Here is a 17,865-nt window from a genome sequence, read left to right as displayed (position 1 = left end):
TTTCCTTTACAGTGATGTGATATTTGTTCAATTATGAAGAACTTGCATCTAACACTGATGCCTGCTCAGTATCCATGACTTCTATCTAATCCAGCTGACAATATTTTACTTGGCAACTGTGCTCAGTTGGAGCACTTTCACCTTTGGATCAAAAGGTTCTGGGGTTCATGTCCCATTTAAGAATTCAAGCACAAAAATCAAGGTTGGACAACTCCAGTGCACACACAGAGTGTTGTAATGCCAGAGGTGCCATCATTTAGATGAGATGTTAAACAGAGGCCCCTTCTGCCCTCTCAGGTGGACCTAAAATATTCCATGGCACTATTTAGAAGAGCAGTGGAGTTATTCCAGTGTTCAGGCCAATTATCACAAAACAGATTATCTGATCATTATCTTGCTGTTTGTGGGAGCTGGGTGTATGTAAATTGGCTGTTGCATTCTCTACAATATAACAAGAATTATACTTAAAAAGTACACCATGGTTGTAAGGTGTTTTGCGATTCTTGGTGGTTGTGAAAGACACTAAATAAATATAAAACTTTTCTTATTTTAATATCTCTTTTCCAGAACTGTTCATGTGCTGATAGCCAGTCTCTTTCTGAACCACTTTTGTTTGCTCTACCCACTGGTGAGCAACTCTGTCTGATCACCATCAACTCAACTTATTGGGCACAACCAGCTCAATCTCATTACCCAACAACTTTAATTACTTCATGAAAACACCAGCTCACAATCCTGACTAATCTATAATTGTAATTTTTAAATAGGAAACCAATTAAATTACTCAAGTTCCAAGCCTGGTGTGAACAGATCAAATATTACACTGAGCCGAAAGAAAAAACCCTTCTTAGAAGTGCATAAGGTTGATCTACAGCTTATTACCAGCTTTGTCCGATTGGGTGGCTCTGTACTGAGTTGCCGGGCTAAAATGCATAAAGTTTTAATGGAACTGAAAATAGAAAATGCTGGAAACTCAGCTGATCTGTAGAGAAAGAAACACTGTTAATGCTTTAGATTAATGACTTTTCAATTTTTTGTTTTTATTTCAGATTTCCAAGATCTGCAATATTTCGCTTTTGTACAAGTATTTTGAGAGATTAAAATCAGTAAAAGCTGGAAATTTCACTTCTAGTTTTAAACCCATTGACTTCTGATGAATACTAAAAATGATAACTTACCTGTTCGCTTCACATGGCAACAAACCTAGTGTATTTCCAGTATTTTCTGTTTTCATTAGTGTTTTATTATGGGCTAGAGATCACTTGGTGGTGCTATGCCAAAACAAAGCTGACTTGTGGATCAATTTCTGCACAACTACTCAATGGCTCAAAAGAATAGCATATTTTGATACAGAAAGCTGGCAACTGACTAGTTTCTGGGTATAGAATGTCAATCTTCAAATTAGACCTCAAAGATAAGGATTGGGAAAGGGTGGAAAAAGGAGAAAACATCAACAGATAAACTGAAAAAAAGTGTTCCCTTTGCAACAAATCCTGGAGCACATCAATCTAAGCCATTACAAAATAAAATCAGCTACAGCGCCCATTTTTACGACATTACTGGGTTGCACCATAACATAACTGGCAATCCTAGCTATTGCAGAATGGATCTGGGTGTAGAAAGTGCAAACATCAAAACAGATCACTTAAGTCTGAGATGAGGCAGATGGAATGGGAGGAAACTCATGGAATATAAATATCAGCACAGGCTGATGACTAAGTCAGCAATAACATTATCAATGAGGCTAGGGGAAGCTTTTCTTGGAATTTTTTAATTATCTTGATTTGTTTTGTCATGTTATAGAAATATCAAAACTTTAATTTTATCCCCCTCATCAGTTAGAAAACTGAAGTATAAATAAATGTTATAACCCAGAGTTCAGCCTATACCCTTCAGTCCTCAAAATTTGAGTAATGGGGATTTGCCAATTAAGAATCTGGTCCTTAAACTCACACTAAATCAATGAAAATACCATGCATGTTCAAAGGCCATTAAATTATTGTTTCGGTTGAACATGTTACAGACATCAATAATGCAAACTGGCCACAAGCGTACCCAACATACCAGCCAAGCTGAACTCCAGCAATACACGTAATAACTGATAAAATAAGCAGACCAAATTAATGGAAGCAGCAGCTCTAAAGAAGTCACAGGGACTCTAAACATTAACTGTTTCTCTCTCCACAGGTGCTGCCAGATCTGCTGAGTTTTTCCAGCATTTTCTGTTTTTATTTCAGACCAAATTAATGAACTACTGCTCCAATGTCATCAGGAGTGACTAGTAACACACACTCCATTCTATCAGGCAGACACTGATGGATGAGGCTGGAGGTTGCTGCCCAGACTGGGAATAATAGAGTTACCACAAGAAAACAATTGTGCCAATACAATGAGGGGGGATTTCCATCAAAGCTGTCACTACTACAAGTGCACTTAGAATACTAATGACAATATCCAAATAGTTTCTTGCACATTCATGTAAAAAATTAAAGGCTTGCATTTATGTAGTGCTTTCCGTGACCACCGGACATCTCAAAGCACTTTACAGCCAATTAAGTATTTTTTGAGGTGTAGTCATGGTTCCAATGTAGGGCGCACAGCAAATTCTTGCAATGTGATAACAACCAGATTTTTTTGTGATGTTGATTGAGGGGTAAATATTGTCCACGACACCAGGGATAACTCCCTTGCTCTTCAAAATACTGCCATGTGGTGGATCCACCTGAACAGACAGACTGCACCTCAGTTTAACATCTCATCCAAAAGAGGTATAGAATTATCCAACATTTCTCTTACGTATCATAAATACCTAAATATTTATGTGCACACGAGTGAATATATGAGATTCCAAAGACTAACACTAATGGACTTCACTTCCAACCAGTTGCATTTGATGAGAACAGGGACAATGGACCAGCTTATGTTTCAGTGTTTCTGTAATCTCCCAAGATTAATGGACAATGCATTCATCAACAGGACATAGTATATCATTAATCTCAAGCTCCATTTCACATCCCACCTCCAAAAATTACAGTGTTACTTGGGTTGCCAATTCAAACAAACATCAGGCAATACTGACTGTTTCTGACATCTCGAACATTTATTCTGAATTAGATGATTATTCGATGCAGCAGTCACCAAAATAAAAACCTTGCATACCTCTTTCCCTTGCTCACAGTGAGTTGGGGCAAATGGTATTTTTTGGTGCATTATCAATAAGCTGCAAGGAGGAAGGGTGCTAGGAACCAAGTGTGACAGAGGTGGTGCCGCTATATGCAAGACCAAATATATCTACCACACATTGCCCATGGCGTAGTTCATGTCAAAAGATAAGCTAAGATTACAACTGAAAATGGAGAGGAAATAGGTGAAACTCTGATGTGAAAGACAGAAGCAGAGATAGAGAGTGAGGAGAGAGATAGAAAATTATCTTTCTTGGCACATCTCATACTGCCAGAGGATATGCTCTTTTACATGCAACATGTTGGTGTTTCTTTCTTTCTTTCTCCTTTTCTCAATTCTTCTTCTTCTCTCCATTTCTCTCATGTTTTTCATTTTTGTTCCGTTTCTCTGTGTAGAATCAAACATGGGAGGGATCCTACCAGCACTGCAAGCCAATGGGTTATGGGTGCTCTTTGGCCTGTAGATTCCAGATGGTCAGAGGGATTGAGACAATAAGTTTCACTTTCTGATGACAAAATTCAGGTGCTGGTTAAGAAGGGATTTAGCCGGGAGAGAGGCAGGAGAGGGAGAATGGCAGGGTGCTGAGAAGGAACTGGGGTTTAGGGTAGGTTATGGGAGCCTACAATTCTACACCCAGGAGAAGTCACTATCACTTAAGTTTTGAGCTCTTTCCTAGAGTTGTGGGAAAGTCTTTCTCCATCCAGTTCAAAAGCCGATTCTAGGCTTTACCTGGGAACTGCTTTTGAAGTACAACAGTGTTAAAGGAATCTCATACCTGTGCTTCATTACACTCCCTGGTTAAGGCCAGCAACAAGCTTTTGAAGCATGGGTTGGGTAAATGGGAGTAGTGTCATGAGTGTGGAACAGATAAAGCTGGCAGTAAAATAGGAAGGAGCCTGAGGCTCAAAGAGGAAGATTTAGTTTCTCTGAACTTTTTAAATTTGAGAGAAAAGCATGCTAGGGAAAGAACTTGAGGTCCGAGGTGGTTCAGGAGAAGTGGGAGATGAAGGTTTAATCATGCCAATTAGTGGTTGGAGACCCATTTTTGCCATGTCAGCTAATCACGACAGGCCAAGTGTTAGCAGTTATGTAAGAATTCCCTCTATAAAATGTACAAAAGATATATGTACAGTAGTATATACATACATGTAGGGTAGTGAAATATACTGCTAGCTAGACAATGGATTGTGGATATATTTCAACAAGGCAGTAATAATCTCCAAAACACATTCAAACATGAGGGTTATTTGTCATAGAATAGCAATGCATATGGCTATTTGCAAACAGCATAAAATGAAAGTTCTAATGGGGAGAGTGATTCTATTAAGTGTAGAAATCTACAAAGCGTTCCACAGGGAGAAAGCACGACTAAAAGACAAATATTCTATAGAAATAGTACTGCAGTGTTGAAAAGGTTAAGGACTGGAATCAACATCCTCAAGCAAACTGGCGCAATGCTGTTAGCTTAGTTCTGAGTCAACCAATTTGCTTCAGGATGTACATATTCCCAACAGTACTATCAGAAAAAAGCAATTACTGTAAAGCTGCAATTTAACTACAAAGCAACTCTTAACCTCCAAAATAAACAAGGAATTACACCTTCCTCTTTTAGGGATGGTCTAATAACCAAAACTTTTGAGGAGGAAAACGTAATTAGGGGAGAAGTGAATTGATGGTTTGAGATTTAACATTCAAACACTCCTCAGGATAGAATCTTGATCCACAAGAGACTTTGCTGTTGAAAACATCAAAGAAATTTATTTATTCTAAATTAGAAATTTTAAAGAATCATTAGATCTAAACAAAAAAGAAAAAAAAAGTTAAACGTGCTCGATACAGATAAAGCACATCTTATTTGTAACCAGTTTTTGTCCTGTTGTTATCAGACAGGAACCATTCAAATGACTCCAAGAGGATTCTGGTTCAAACCTTCCAGATGCATACAACAGCAGAATAACTAATGAGCTCTGTGGATATTGGGAACCCAAAGATAGCCACCCAGTAACAACTGAGTACGAGAAGAACATGCACTTTGGAAGCTGGGTTTAACAGTTAAGAAGGCTGTACATAATAATTAGGATTGACTGTGCAGCAGAGTCTCTCAGAATTAAATAATACACTAAGAATAATGTGAAGGGATTCATAAATATTATTGTAGCTAGACATGGAGAGACTATTAAAATTGAAACAGAAATGTTTTAGCACAGGAATTGACCAGTTGTCTTCACTGAATTTAGGCCCCTCTTGGAAGCCAAAGTGACATTGCGTGATTGTACGGATTTCTTCCCACAGCCTTCAGAATTCTTGAAATTATCCTGTAACTTTTATAAATGTTATAACTAATTTAGCATTGATTACCATTTGTGACCAACTATTCCACATTAAATATGGAAAGTTTTTTTGATCCATTTGATGTATTTAAGTGTTCATCTTGAAACCATGGCCTCAATTTACTTCTATATTTCTTGCCCAAGTGCATTAATTCACATTTACCCATGTTAAAATTCATTTGTCACTTAACTGTCCAGTCTATGTTCTAACATCTTGTTGTATAATGTTGCATTCTTCCTCAGTGTTAGCTACACCTCAGTTTGGCATCATCTGCAAATTTTGATACTGAGAGCCTTGTTTCCAAGTCAAAATCATTAGTCTGAATTTTGCAATTGCAACAGCAAAGTTGTCAGTGTTTGCCATCATTACAACTATGAAACTGACAGCAATTTCTGGCATCTGCACTTGCTTGGTTAGATCAGGAAATCCAGAAGACGCTCAGTGATTTTCTGTTCATTAAGGTGCGCTGTTGAAGTCGCACAGAGGGCTATCTTTAGCAGGCACTTGAACCAATGCAAACTTTTATGCTGTAACATCAGTGTAAAACTGCCCAAAACAGCTACGACATGTTGAATGAGATGTAACTGAATTTTAAACTGAGGAAAACCTCTTAGGCCATGAAAAGTTAATTTGTATTTATAGAATGTTAACTTTATACATGACAAAAAGTCTATAGGCTTTTAATATAATAAAAATTATTTAACATTATGACATTTCTGTTTCTCTCTTATTTCCATGTATATTCCGATCTTTATTTTGTGACCTATAAAATCTATATAAAGTGAAGGATAACCAGTGCATTTTATGTCCTAATTTAAAGGCAGAATTTTGCGAATACTGGAAATCTGAAATATAAACAAAGTGCTGCAAAAACTCAGCAAGTCTGACAGCATCTGTGGAGAGAGAAAAACAGTTAATGTTTCAAGTCAAATATGACTTCTTCTGAATATGACTTTTTATTTGCTTCCTAGTTTGCTGCCTGAGAGTTTTTCAATGCAATTGGCTGCTCAGCCTGCTTGATGACATTCTTGATGACATGCTGAATACCTGGAGGTCTCCTAGATTTGGCATCAGCATGAAACTGTTGGGAAAGGAGAATCCATACCACACAGATTGCTAGATATTTTGTGAGCAGCTTTCTTTGAGTTTGGTGTGAGTGTTCACTTCATCAATGATCACAAAATCTGAGCCATTATTGTAAATTACGAACAGTGGTCCCAGCATTGATCCTTGTTGAAGGCCACTTTCTATTTTCTTCCAGCCTGAAAACTCTCAGGCTTTTTTTTTAGCTAATTTACTATCCACCCTGCCATAAAGCACTCTGGACCGTCAGAAGCAGAATTATATTTCATCACAATCTGTACCCTTATGGTCCAGCGCATCCCTCACTCTACCATGACCATCACGCAAACAACTCTGGTTCAACAAAAAGCGTAGAACAGGAGGTCAGGAGCAACATCTGGCATAGTGGAAAATGAGGTAGCAACCTGGTGAAGCTAAAAGACAGGACTACAAACATGCTAAACTGTGGAAGCAGCATGCTACAGACAGAGAAAAATTATCCCAAAACTAGGAGATCTGATCAAAACTCTGCAGTCGGGCAACAGTATGACAAGGTATACCAGGCCCAGTTGACCCCGTGAAGTCCACCTAGGTAACATCTGGGGATGTGCCAAAATTGGTACAGCTGTCAGACAGATTAGTCAAACATTATCTTGAAAATTACAACATCATGTCAATGTCTCAGACCACCCCATCACTATCCCTGGGTATGTCCTGTCTCACCAGCGATACAGACCAACCAGAGGTGACAGCAAGTGATATAAACAGTCAGAAAGGAATGGCCTGAAAGTTCTTAACATTGAATTTATTTTTTATTCACTGTTGGGATGTAAACATCGCTGGCAATACCAGCCTTTATTACCCACCCCATTGACCCACCTTCCTGAGCTGCAGCAGTTCATATGGTGTAGGTATACCCACAGCGCTGTTGGGAAGGGAGTTCCAGCATTTTGATCTGGTGACAGTGAAGGAACAGTGATCTAGTTCCAAGGCAGGATAGTGTGACTTGGAGGGGAGCAGGTGGTGGTGTTCCCATGTTTCTGCTGCCCTTGTTCAAGGTGGCAGAGGTCATGGGTTTGAAAGGTGCTCTTGAGGAGCCATTTGCAAGTTGCTGCAGTGTATCTTGTAGATGGTGCACACTGCTGCCACTGTGCATCAGTGGTGGAGGGAGGACTAAGGTGGTGGATGAGATGCCAATCAAGCAGATAAAAGCAAAAGCTGAGCTTTTCCAGCATTTTCTGTTTTTGTGCCAATCAAGGAGGCTGATGTGTCCTGGGTGGCACTGAGTTTCTTGAGTATTGTTGGAGCTGCACTCTTCCAGGCAGGTAGACAATATTCCATCACACTCACGACTTGTGCCTTGCAGATAATGGACAGGCTTCAGGGAATCAGGTGATTAGTTGCTCCTCAGAATTCCCAAGCTCTGACCTGTTCTTGTATTTGTATGCATATGGTTGGTCTAGTTCAGCTTCTGGTCGATGGTATGCCCCAGGATGTTAATGGTGGGGCAGTCAAGGGGAGATGGTTAGATTTTCTCTTGTTGGAGATAACCATTGCCTGGCATTTGTGTGGCACAAATCTTACTTGCAATTTAACAGCCCAGGCCTGAAGGTTGTCTAGGTCTTGCAGTACATGGGCACGGACTGCTTCAGCATCTGAGAAGTTACGAATGCCACTGAACACTGTAACCATCAGTGAACATCTAACCTTATGTCAGAGGGAAGGTCACTGAAATAGCTGAAGATGGTTGGGCCTTAGACACAAGGCTGAGGAACTCATGCAGCGATGACTTCAGACTGAGATGATAGCCTCCAACAACCATAAGCACCTTCCTTTGTGCAAGGTATGACTCCAACCCAGTGCCGAGTCTCTCTACTCCCCAACCTAATCCCCAATTCCCACTGACTTTTATTTTGCTTTGGCTTCTTGATACCACATTTAGTCAAATATTGTCTTGATGTCAAAGGCAGTCATTCTCACCTCGCTTCTGGAATTCTGCTCTTTTGCTGAGCTCTCCACTCCAAGCATCATGAAGACTCATGGCATCAGGTCAGATATGGCCATGAAAACCTCCTGCTGATTTCAATCCGTTGCCCTCCCTTCACTGATGAATCAGTACTCCTCTGCATTGAACAACATTTGGAAGACGACAGAGAGTTGCAAGGACACAGAATGTACTCTGAGTCAGGGGCTTCAAAGTCTATTACCAAGCATGGCTCGGGAGCACCACCACTGGTCGAGCAGACCAAGAACTGAAGAACATATATGTCAGAGTGAGTCTACTACAAATGCCCCTTGTCCTCACTGATGCACCCATTACAGATGCATCTGTCCAGGACAGTATTGTTAGGTCTGACCGCCTCAGTTCTTGTGAAGACAAAGCCACGTCTTCACACTGAGTAAACCCCCGCTGTGCTTTGTGACAGTACCACTATGACAGTACCACGATATATTCGGATCAGATCCACCAGTGCAAAACTGGGCATCCACGTGGTGGGAATCATAAGTAGAATTGTACGTCACCGCAATCTGTAACCTCTTGGCCCAGCATGTCCCTTACATTATCAAGCCAAGGGAAAAACCCTGGTTTAAATGAGATGTCCAGGAGGACATTCCAGGAACAGTACTAAGCAAACTTAAAAATGAGGCACTAACCTGGTAAAGTTACAACACAGAAGCATAAACATGCTAAATAGCAGACACAGCATGCTATAGACAAAGCCAAGGGACTCCACAACATTGGGATCAGATCAAAGTTTTGCATTCCCAACATATCCAGTTGTGGTTGGCAGTGGACAATTAATGGGAGAAGGAGAATTCATGAATATTCCCATCTTTTTCATGGTAGAGTTCAGTGTGTGAATGCAAGAGACAAGACTGAAACACTTTCAACCATCTTCAGTTAGAAGTTCTGGCAGCATCGGCGGAGAAGAAAAGAGTTGACGTTTCGAGTCCTCATGACCCTTCAACAGAACTGAGTGAATCTAAGGTGAAATATAAGCTGGTTTAAGGTGGGGGGCGGGGTGGTGGTGCTGGGAGCGGTGGTGTGGTTGTAGGGACAAGCAAGCAGTGATAGGAGCCAAATCTATCACTGCTTGCTTGTCCCTACAACCACATCACCACCCCCCACAACTTCTCTCCCCCCACCCAACACCACCCCCACCCCCACCCCCCAACCTTAAACCAGCTTATATTTCACCCCTCTCCTTAGATTCATTCAGTTCTGCTGAAGGGTCATGAGGACTCGAAACGTCAACTCTTTTCTTCTCTGCCGATGCTGCCAGACCTGCTGAGTTTTTCCAGGTAATTCTGTTTTTGTTTTGGATTTCCAGCATCCGCAGTTTTTTGTTTTTATCTCTTCAGTTAGAAGTAGCTGATCCATTTCAGCCTTCTGCTCTAGTCCCTACCATCACAAAAGCCTGCCTTCAGCCAATTTTATTAATTTCACATCCCATCAAAAAATGGCTAAGCACATCAGATACAGCAAAGGCTAGGGGCCTTGACAACAACAATGGCATAGTACTGAAGATATGCTTCAGACTGAGCTGTGCCTCAAGCCAAGCTTTTCCAGTGCACCTACAATACTGGCATCTACCAACAAAATGGAATATTGCCTAAGGTATGTCCTGCCCACAAAAAACAGGACAAATCCAATCAGGCCAATTACTATCCCATCTACCTACTGTTCATCATCAGAGTGATCGAAAGCATTGTTGACAGTACTATTAGGTCCCACTCACCAATGCTTAGTTTGTAATAAAAGTCTCAGTGCCTGTAACAAATATGCATGCCTGAGGTCATCCTGCTAACAAGACTTTATAGCACTTGCTTCAAGTCCCTATGCTGAGACCCCAAGCTCGTCACTAATGTGACATGCTGTAGCTGTTTTCAGCTAGATGAAAAATGGGAGTAATCTAAATCTAGTCTCACAAGGTGCTATGAAAGCCAAGTTGCAGATTTTGTATTTAACCTTCTGAAAATCCCAAAAGATCTAGGATGAAATGAGAAGTTCCTATTACATACTTTGCCTTTAGAGATTCAACCAAAGTGCATGAGGTGTTTCTATCCAAAAGAGCATGCAGCCTGGGTTCAGTGCTTGTATGGAGAAAGTCCCAGGGCTTTACCTTGTGACTAGAATCTGGAGTGCTTTTTTTCTGCTGAGCATTTCATTTTGCGTACTATGTAAAAATGGACCAGTGCACTTCCTCTTTACAGTTAGTTTTTTTTTAAAAAGAGGGTGGTGAGGAGGCTTGGTGAATGATTTCAAGAAATTGGCATGCCATTTAAAGCTATTTGGTGTGCCTTTGTGAATCACATCCTAAATAAAAGGATCCACTGCAATCGTAAATAATTGAGTCATTACATGCATTAAGAACTTTGTGAATATATGACCAAATCCCTGCTGCAGACAATTTTCCACTGGCATAGCAACATGAGGGAGCTTAGGTTTGTATTTTTCTAACATTAGGTGCCACTACAAAAAACAAATCACTAATCTTCTACTTTCTCCCACAACCTAATAGGAGAAAACACCAACTTATGTGATACAATCTCAGTCATTCATAAAATAGCCTGACAATGGAGTCACTAACTTTTCCTCCTTTGTTGATAATAGACAATAAACATGCATTAGATGTCTTTCAAGGAGTTGGAGCAGTAAATGATTGCAGGGAGATCTCAATCTTCAACTTTACCTAGAAATACACTTAGAAAAATGAGTTAGACATCCTAAATAAGCTCCAAAGCATATGGCCAAAACTCAAGGGCTGCTAGAATTGAAAAACTTGTGTAGTCGCACTACCAGTAATAAGATCAGATTCTTAATTTACTTACGTACTGACTACACCTGCTGACCTCTTATAAAGGGGATCAGTGATGTAATCAGTGTACCAGACCATTCTTCAGCCCTCGGCCCACCCAAAGAGATCAACATGCTATACCTACCTTGGATACCAGCAATTTCACACAGTCTACATGCCCCTCGTAGATTGCTGACAGAAGTGCTGTGTAACCATGTCTATCTGGAGCCTGTGAATCACAGAAACAGGAGGGATAAAATATTTTCTTTAAAAAATTGATAACTTGTTAATGCTACCAATGTAAGCAGAATTTTACAAGACTGCATTAATCTAAGGGAATCTCTTTTATACAGCTCTTGAAATGATTTGTTTTCGAATTGGTCTCCATCAGAGATCTGTACTCAACTTTTCATTAAAAAGAGAGAATTGCATACCTAAGTTTCGGAGTGAAATCAGGGGCAGGAATTAGGAACTCACTCCTATCAAAAGGCTCTACATGGTAGGTCAATTGAAATTTTCAAGACTGAGACTGATGGATTCTTGTTAGGAAAGGTTATCAAAGGACGTGGAGGAAAGGCGTGTAAATGGAGTTGAGGTACAGATTACCTATAATCTAATTAAATGGCAAACTCAAGGGGCAAATAAAGACAGGAAATGCTGGAAATACTCGTTGCGGACAGAAAATTGTGTTTCAGGTCAATGATCTTTCATTGAATGAGGTTGTCGACCCAAAAAGTTAATGCCGTTTTTATCTCTCTACAGGTGTTGCCTGATCTGAATATTTGCAGCATTTTCTGCTTTTGTTTCAGATTTCTAGCACTTGCTGTATTTTACTTGTATTGAGGGGTGAAATTGCCTTCTCCTGATCTTGCCTCTATTATTAGTAAGGTAACTTCAGATTCAGTCACTGTTTGTCATTATAAGATGAAATGTATTCTAGCTCATGATTTATGCTTTCACTTAGAAGATCAATAAAATTAGATAAAAAGGGGGTATCAAACACTAACTGACAATATCTGAAATATCTAAATTGTAGGGCAAATTAATAATATTGTAAAAAAAATTGTTGGGCTATGGAAAGAGCAAATGGATGATCAAGGAAGGTGGTGGAATAGTGGCAATGTCACTGGACTAGTATTCCAGGCTAATGGTCTGGGGACATGGGTTCAAATCCCACCACGGATTTCAATTCAATTAATAAATCTGGAATTAAAATCTAGTCTAATAGTGACCACAAAACCCACCTGGTTCACTAATATACTAAAGAAAACCTGCTATCCTGTCTACATGTGACTCCAGACCACAGCAATGTGGTTGACTCTGAAATAGACCAGCAAGCCACTTAATTGTATCAAACCGCTACGAAGTCTAAAAGAAATAAAACGGACGGACATCTGGCATTGACTCAGGTATCAGAAATGAGAACGGCAAACCCAGCCCTATTTGGGGGCTTGTGCCAATACCGGGACAGCTATCCTACAGACTAGTCAAGCAGCAGCCTGACTCTAAGATATGATTCCGTGAGTATGGCTATGTCCCAGATGCCACCATCACCATCTCACTGGCAGGACAGACCCACCAGAGGTGGCAGCACAGTGGTTGTACCGTCAGGAGGGAGTTGCCATGGGGGGTCCACAACATTGACTCCAGGCTCCATTAAATCTCATGGCATCAGGTCAAACATGGGAAAGGAATCCTCCTGCTGATTACCACCTAACGTGTCCCCTCAGCTGATGAATCAGCACTCCATGTCGAACACCAATTGGAAGAAGCACTGAGGGTGGCAAGGGCACGGAATATATTCTAGGCGCAGACTTCAATGTCCATCACCAAGACTGGCTCAGTAGCACCATTACTGACTGAAATGGCTGAGTCTTAAAGCACATGAGTGCTAGGTCTGTGGCAGGTGGTGAGGGAACCAAGATGGAAAACTTGACCTCATCCTCACCAATCTCCTGTCATAGATGCATCTGCCCATGACAGTGTTGGTAGGCATGCCCACCACACAGTCCTTCACATTGAGGATACAATTGTATTGCATTGCACTACCACCGTGCTAGATGTAATAGATTTTGAGCAGCTCTAGCAGCTCAAAACTGGGCAGCCATGAGGCACTGTGGGCCATCAGCAGTAGCAGAATTGTACACAACCACAATCTGTAACTTCATGGCCTGGCATATCCCCCATTCTACCACTAACATCAAGTGGGGCAATTAACCCTGTTCAATAAAGAGTGCAGGAGTGCGTGCCAGGAGCAGCACCAGGCATACCAAAAAAATGAGGTGCCAACCTGGTAAAGCTACAACACAGGGCTGCTTGAGCACCAAACTGTGGAAGCAGCATACAAGAGACAGAGTTAAGTGATCTCTCAGCCAACGGATCAGATCTAAGCTCTGCAGTCCTGTCACGTCCAGTCATGAATGGTGGAGGATAATTAAACCACTCACTGGAGGAGGCAGTGGCTCCACGAATATCCCCATCAATGATGGGAGAGCCAAGCGCATCAGAACAAAACACAGGACTGATGCACTTGCAACAATCTTCAGCCAGAAGTGCCAGGTGTATGATCCATCTTAGCCTGCTCCTGAGGTCCCCACCATCAGATGCCTGTCTTCAGCTAATTCGATGAAATCTACGTGATATTAAGAAATGGTTGAAGGCACTGGATACTACAAAGGCTATGGCCTTGGTAACATTCCGACAATAGTACTGAAGGCATGTGCTCCAGAACTAGCTGCACCTCTAGCCAAGCTGTTCCAGTACAGCTTGTATCCAGCAAGGTGGACAATTGCCCAGGTGTGTCCTGTACACAAAAAGTAGGACAAATCCAGCCCAGGCAAGTACTGCCCCATCAGTCTACTCACGATCATCAGCAAAGTGAAGGAAGGTGTCGTACACAGTGCTATCAAGCCTTACTTACTCAGCAATAACTTGCTCACTGACACTCAGTTTGGGTTCCGCCAGGGTCACTCAGCTCCTGACCTCATTACAGCCTTTGTCCAAACATGGGCAAAAGAGCTGAACTCCAGAGGTGAGATGAGAATGACTGCCCTGGACATCAAGGCAGCCTTTAACTGACTGTGGCATCAAGGAGTTATAGCAAAACTGGAGTCAATGAGACTCAGGGGGAAAACTCTCCACTGGTCGGAGTCAGACCCAGCACAAAAGAATACGGTTGCAGCTGGAGGTCAATCATCTCAGTTTCAGGACATCACTGCAGGAGTTCCTCAGAGTCTTAGGCCCAATCATCTTCAGCTATTTCATTAATGACTTTCCCTTCATCATAAGGTCAGAAGTAGGGATGTTTGCAGACCATTGCAAAATGTTCAGCACTATTTGTGACTCCTCAGTTACAGAAGCAGTCCATGTCCAAGACCAAAACAATACACAAGCCTGGGCTGATAAGTGACAAGTAACATTCAGGACACAGTGCCAGGCAATGACCATCTCCAGCAAGAGAGAATCTAACCGTTGCTCTTTATCATTCAATGGCATTTCCATCGCCGAATCCCCCACAACAACATCCTGGGGGTTACCATTGACCAGAAATGGAACTGGACCAGGCATACAAATACTGTGGTAACAAGAGCAGTCAGCAGCCAGGAGTTCTGCAGAGAGTAACTCACCTCCTTACTCCCAAAGGCACGAGTCACGTGGGCACTTAAATACTCTCCACTTGTCTGGATGAGTGTAGCTCCAACAGCAGCAAGAAGCTTGACACAATCCAGGACAAAGCAGCTCGCTTGACTGGCACCCCATCCACGAACATTCACTCTCTCCACCACCAACACACAGTGACAGCAGTGTGTACCATCTACAAGGTGCACTACAGCAACTCACCATGGCTGCTTCATCAGAACCTTCCAAAGCCAGGAATTCCACCACCTCGGATGAGAGCTGCAGATGCACAGGAACACCACCATATGCAAGTTCCCTGTCAAGCCTCACACCATCTTGACTTGGACCTATATTGCCATTCCTTCACTGTCACTGGGTCAAAGTCCTGGAACTCATTTCCTAACAGCACTTTGGTGCTCCTACACTACATGGGCTGCTGCAGTTCAAGATGGCAGCTCACCATCACCTTCTCAAAGGCAATTAGGGATGGGTAATAAATACTGGCCTAGCCAGCAACACCCACAACTCATGAAAGAATAAAAAAAATCATTCATATTTACCCCCTTCTTGGTAGTACATTTCACTGCTGGGGAAGCATGAAACCTACCTTCAAAGAGTTTGGGCTTGGCATTCAATTTAAGAATATAAGAATTAGAAGTATGCTATATGGCCCCTTGAGGCTGCTCAACCATTTAATATCATGGCTGATCTTCTACATTGACTTTTTCCACCTTATTCTCATGTACCTTGTGGAATGGGGAAAGGCTTTGGGGAAATCAGGTGATGAGTTACTTGCCACAGAATTCTCAGCCTCTGACCTGCTCTTATAGCCACAGCATTTAAATGACTGGTCCAGTCAAGTTTCTGATCAATGGTAACCCCCAGGATGTTGATAGAGGGGAAACTCAGTGATGGTAATGCTATTGAATGTCAAGGGGAGATGATTAGATTCTCTCTTGTGGGAGATGATCACTGCCTGGCATTTGTGTGGCATGAATGTTACTGCATGCTAATGTTGTGATTCATGTACATGCATGCCAACATTTAATTAGTCTCTCACCATTTAAAAATAATTTTGCCTTTCTTCTTCCTACCAGGATAATTTTATATTTCACCGTATTATACTCCATTTGTCACAACCCTGCCCACTCACTTAACTTGTCTATATTCCTTTGCACCCTCCTTGCATCCTCCACTCAGCTTACATTCCCTCCTAAGGAGACTGGGTACATTCAACTCAGTCCTCTCATCTAAATCATTAATATAGATTGTAAATCTGTTCGCAACCTCGGTATCAGATTTGATCCCAAGATGAGCTTCTGACTACATTTGCATGATCAATAATAAACCACATATTCCCCATCCATAATTGCACCCATCTCAGCTCATCTGTTGCTGAAACCTTCATTCATGTTTTTGATATCTCTAGATTTGATTATCCAATGCACTCTTGGATGGTCTCATACATTCTACCTTCGGCAAACCGGAGGTCATCCAAAACCCTGCAGCCCTCTTAACTTTCACCAAGCCCGATTCCCCTATCAACCCTGTGCTTGCTGACCTATATTGGCTTCCAGCCAAGCAATATCTTGATTTCAAAATTCTCATCCGTTTTCAAATCCCTTCGTGGCCTTGCCCCTCCCTATAACTATAATCTCCATTAGCCCCACAACTCTCCGAGATGTCTGCGCTCATCTGATTTTGACCTTTTGATCATCACCGATTTTAATCACTCCACTTTCGGTGGCCGTGCCTTCAGTTGTCTAAGCCCCAAGCTCCAAAATTTGCTCCCTAATCCTCTCTGTTTCTCTACCTTGCCTTCCACCTTTAAGGCGCTCCTTAAAACCTATCGCTTTGACAAAGCTTTTGGTCATCTGATCTATGTGGTTTGGCATTGTATTTTGTTTTATAATGCTCCAGTGAAGCATTAGTTACAATCTGCAAACTGAAAAAGATATCTATTCCTATTGTTTTCTTTCTGTTAACCTATCTTCAACGCCTACTAATATATTACCCCTAATGCCATGAGTCCTAATCATGTGTAACCTCATGAGGCATCTTTTTTTAATTCATCCATGGGTTGTGGGCTTCACTGGCTGGGCCAGCATTTATTGCCCATCCCTAGTTGCCCTTGGGGATTTTATTGAACCACATCCAGGGTTCTATCCAAAAGTCTGTGAGGAGAAAGTAGTCAGGAATGTGTGTAGTGAGGTACGAGAGGAAATCCCAACCATGCAAATGCACATATATGTAAAACATTTAATTATGCAAATATTTTCACAAGGGATCTGTTTTAAATAAATTAGAAAATAAATTTTAATAAGTGCAGAATCCAGTGAAAACTGCAAATCATTAGAAAAACCAGAGAAACATTTAGAAACTTAATCAGAAAAAAAGGTACTCAAAGATTAGCAACTACAAAGAAGGATGGTCAGACCAACCACAGCGGTCATGATTCTTCACCGACATTCAAAATCATGCTATATTTCTTACTTACATTAATCTCTGCTCCCATGTGAATTAGGAACTCCAGAACCTCAAGCTGACCACAATCTGCTGCAAAGTGAATGGCCTTCCGACCAGCTACTTCTACCTTGGTCACATCTACACCCTGAAAAGATGTAAACAAAATGGTATTAATATGAACAGAAGCAAAATGCTCAGAATTCATGAATGCCATTCAACAATGTAACACAAGAACATGCAAAAAAACCCCAGTAAAATTTATTACATTTCAGTTGATCAGCGAAATCAAATTGACTTAAATGCCTGAATGTGCATTAAAAAACATTGGACGAAGCATCCAGGCAGGAGGAAGCAAATATTGCACATTACAGATCATTTGCAAGGTATATCTTCAAAAATAAATTTC

The 17,865-nt window shown here is 41.3% G+C and overlaps 1 protein-coding gene across 1 annotated transcript in view; it reads right to left on the bottom strand.

The window, feature by feature from the left end:
- Nucleotides 1–17,865, bottom strand: part of mtpn (myotrophin) — a 56,766-nt gene that overhangs the window by 4,307 nt on the left and 34,594 nt on the right. Inside the window, exons 2-3 of the mRNA XM_041216512.1 lie at nt 17,491–17,604; nt 11,521–11,604 (exon numbers count right to left, since the gene is read on the bottom strand). Of these exons, the coding sequence (XP_041072446.1) occupies nt 11,521–11,604; nt 17,491–17,604 (198 nt within the window). The remainder of the gene's footprint in view (nt 1–11,520; nt 11,605–17,490; nt 17,605–17,865) is intronic.

This window comes from Carcharodon carcharias, chromosome 21, assembly GCF_017639515.1.
Source record: "Carcharodon carcharias isolate sCarCar2 chromosome 21, sCarCar2.pri, whole genome shotgun sequence".
Lineage (NCBI taxonomy): Eukaryota > Metazoa > Chordata > Chondrichthyes > Lamniformes > Lamnidae > Carcharodon > Carcharodon carcharias.
Note: the sequence above shows the minus strand (reverse complement) of the source record. Positions and strands in the feature narration are given on the sequence as shown.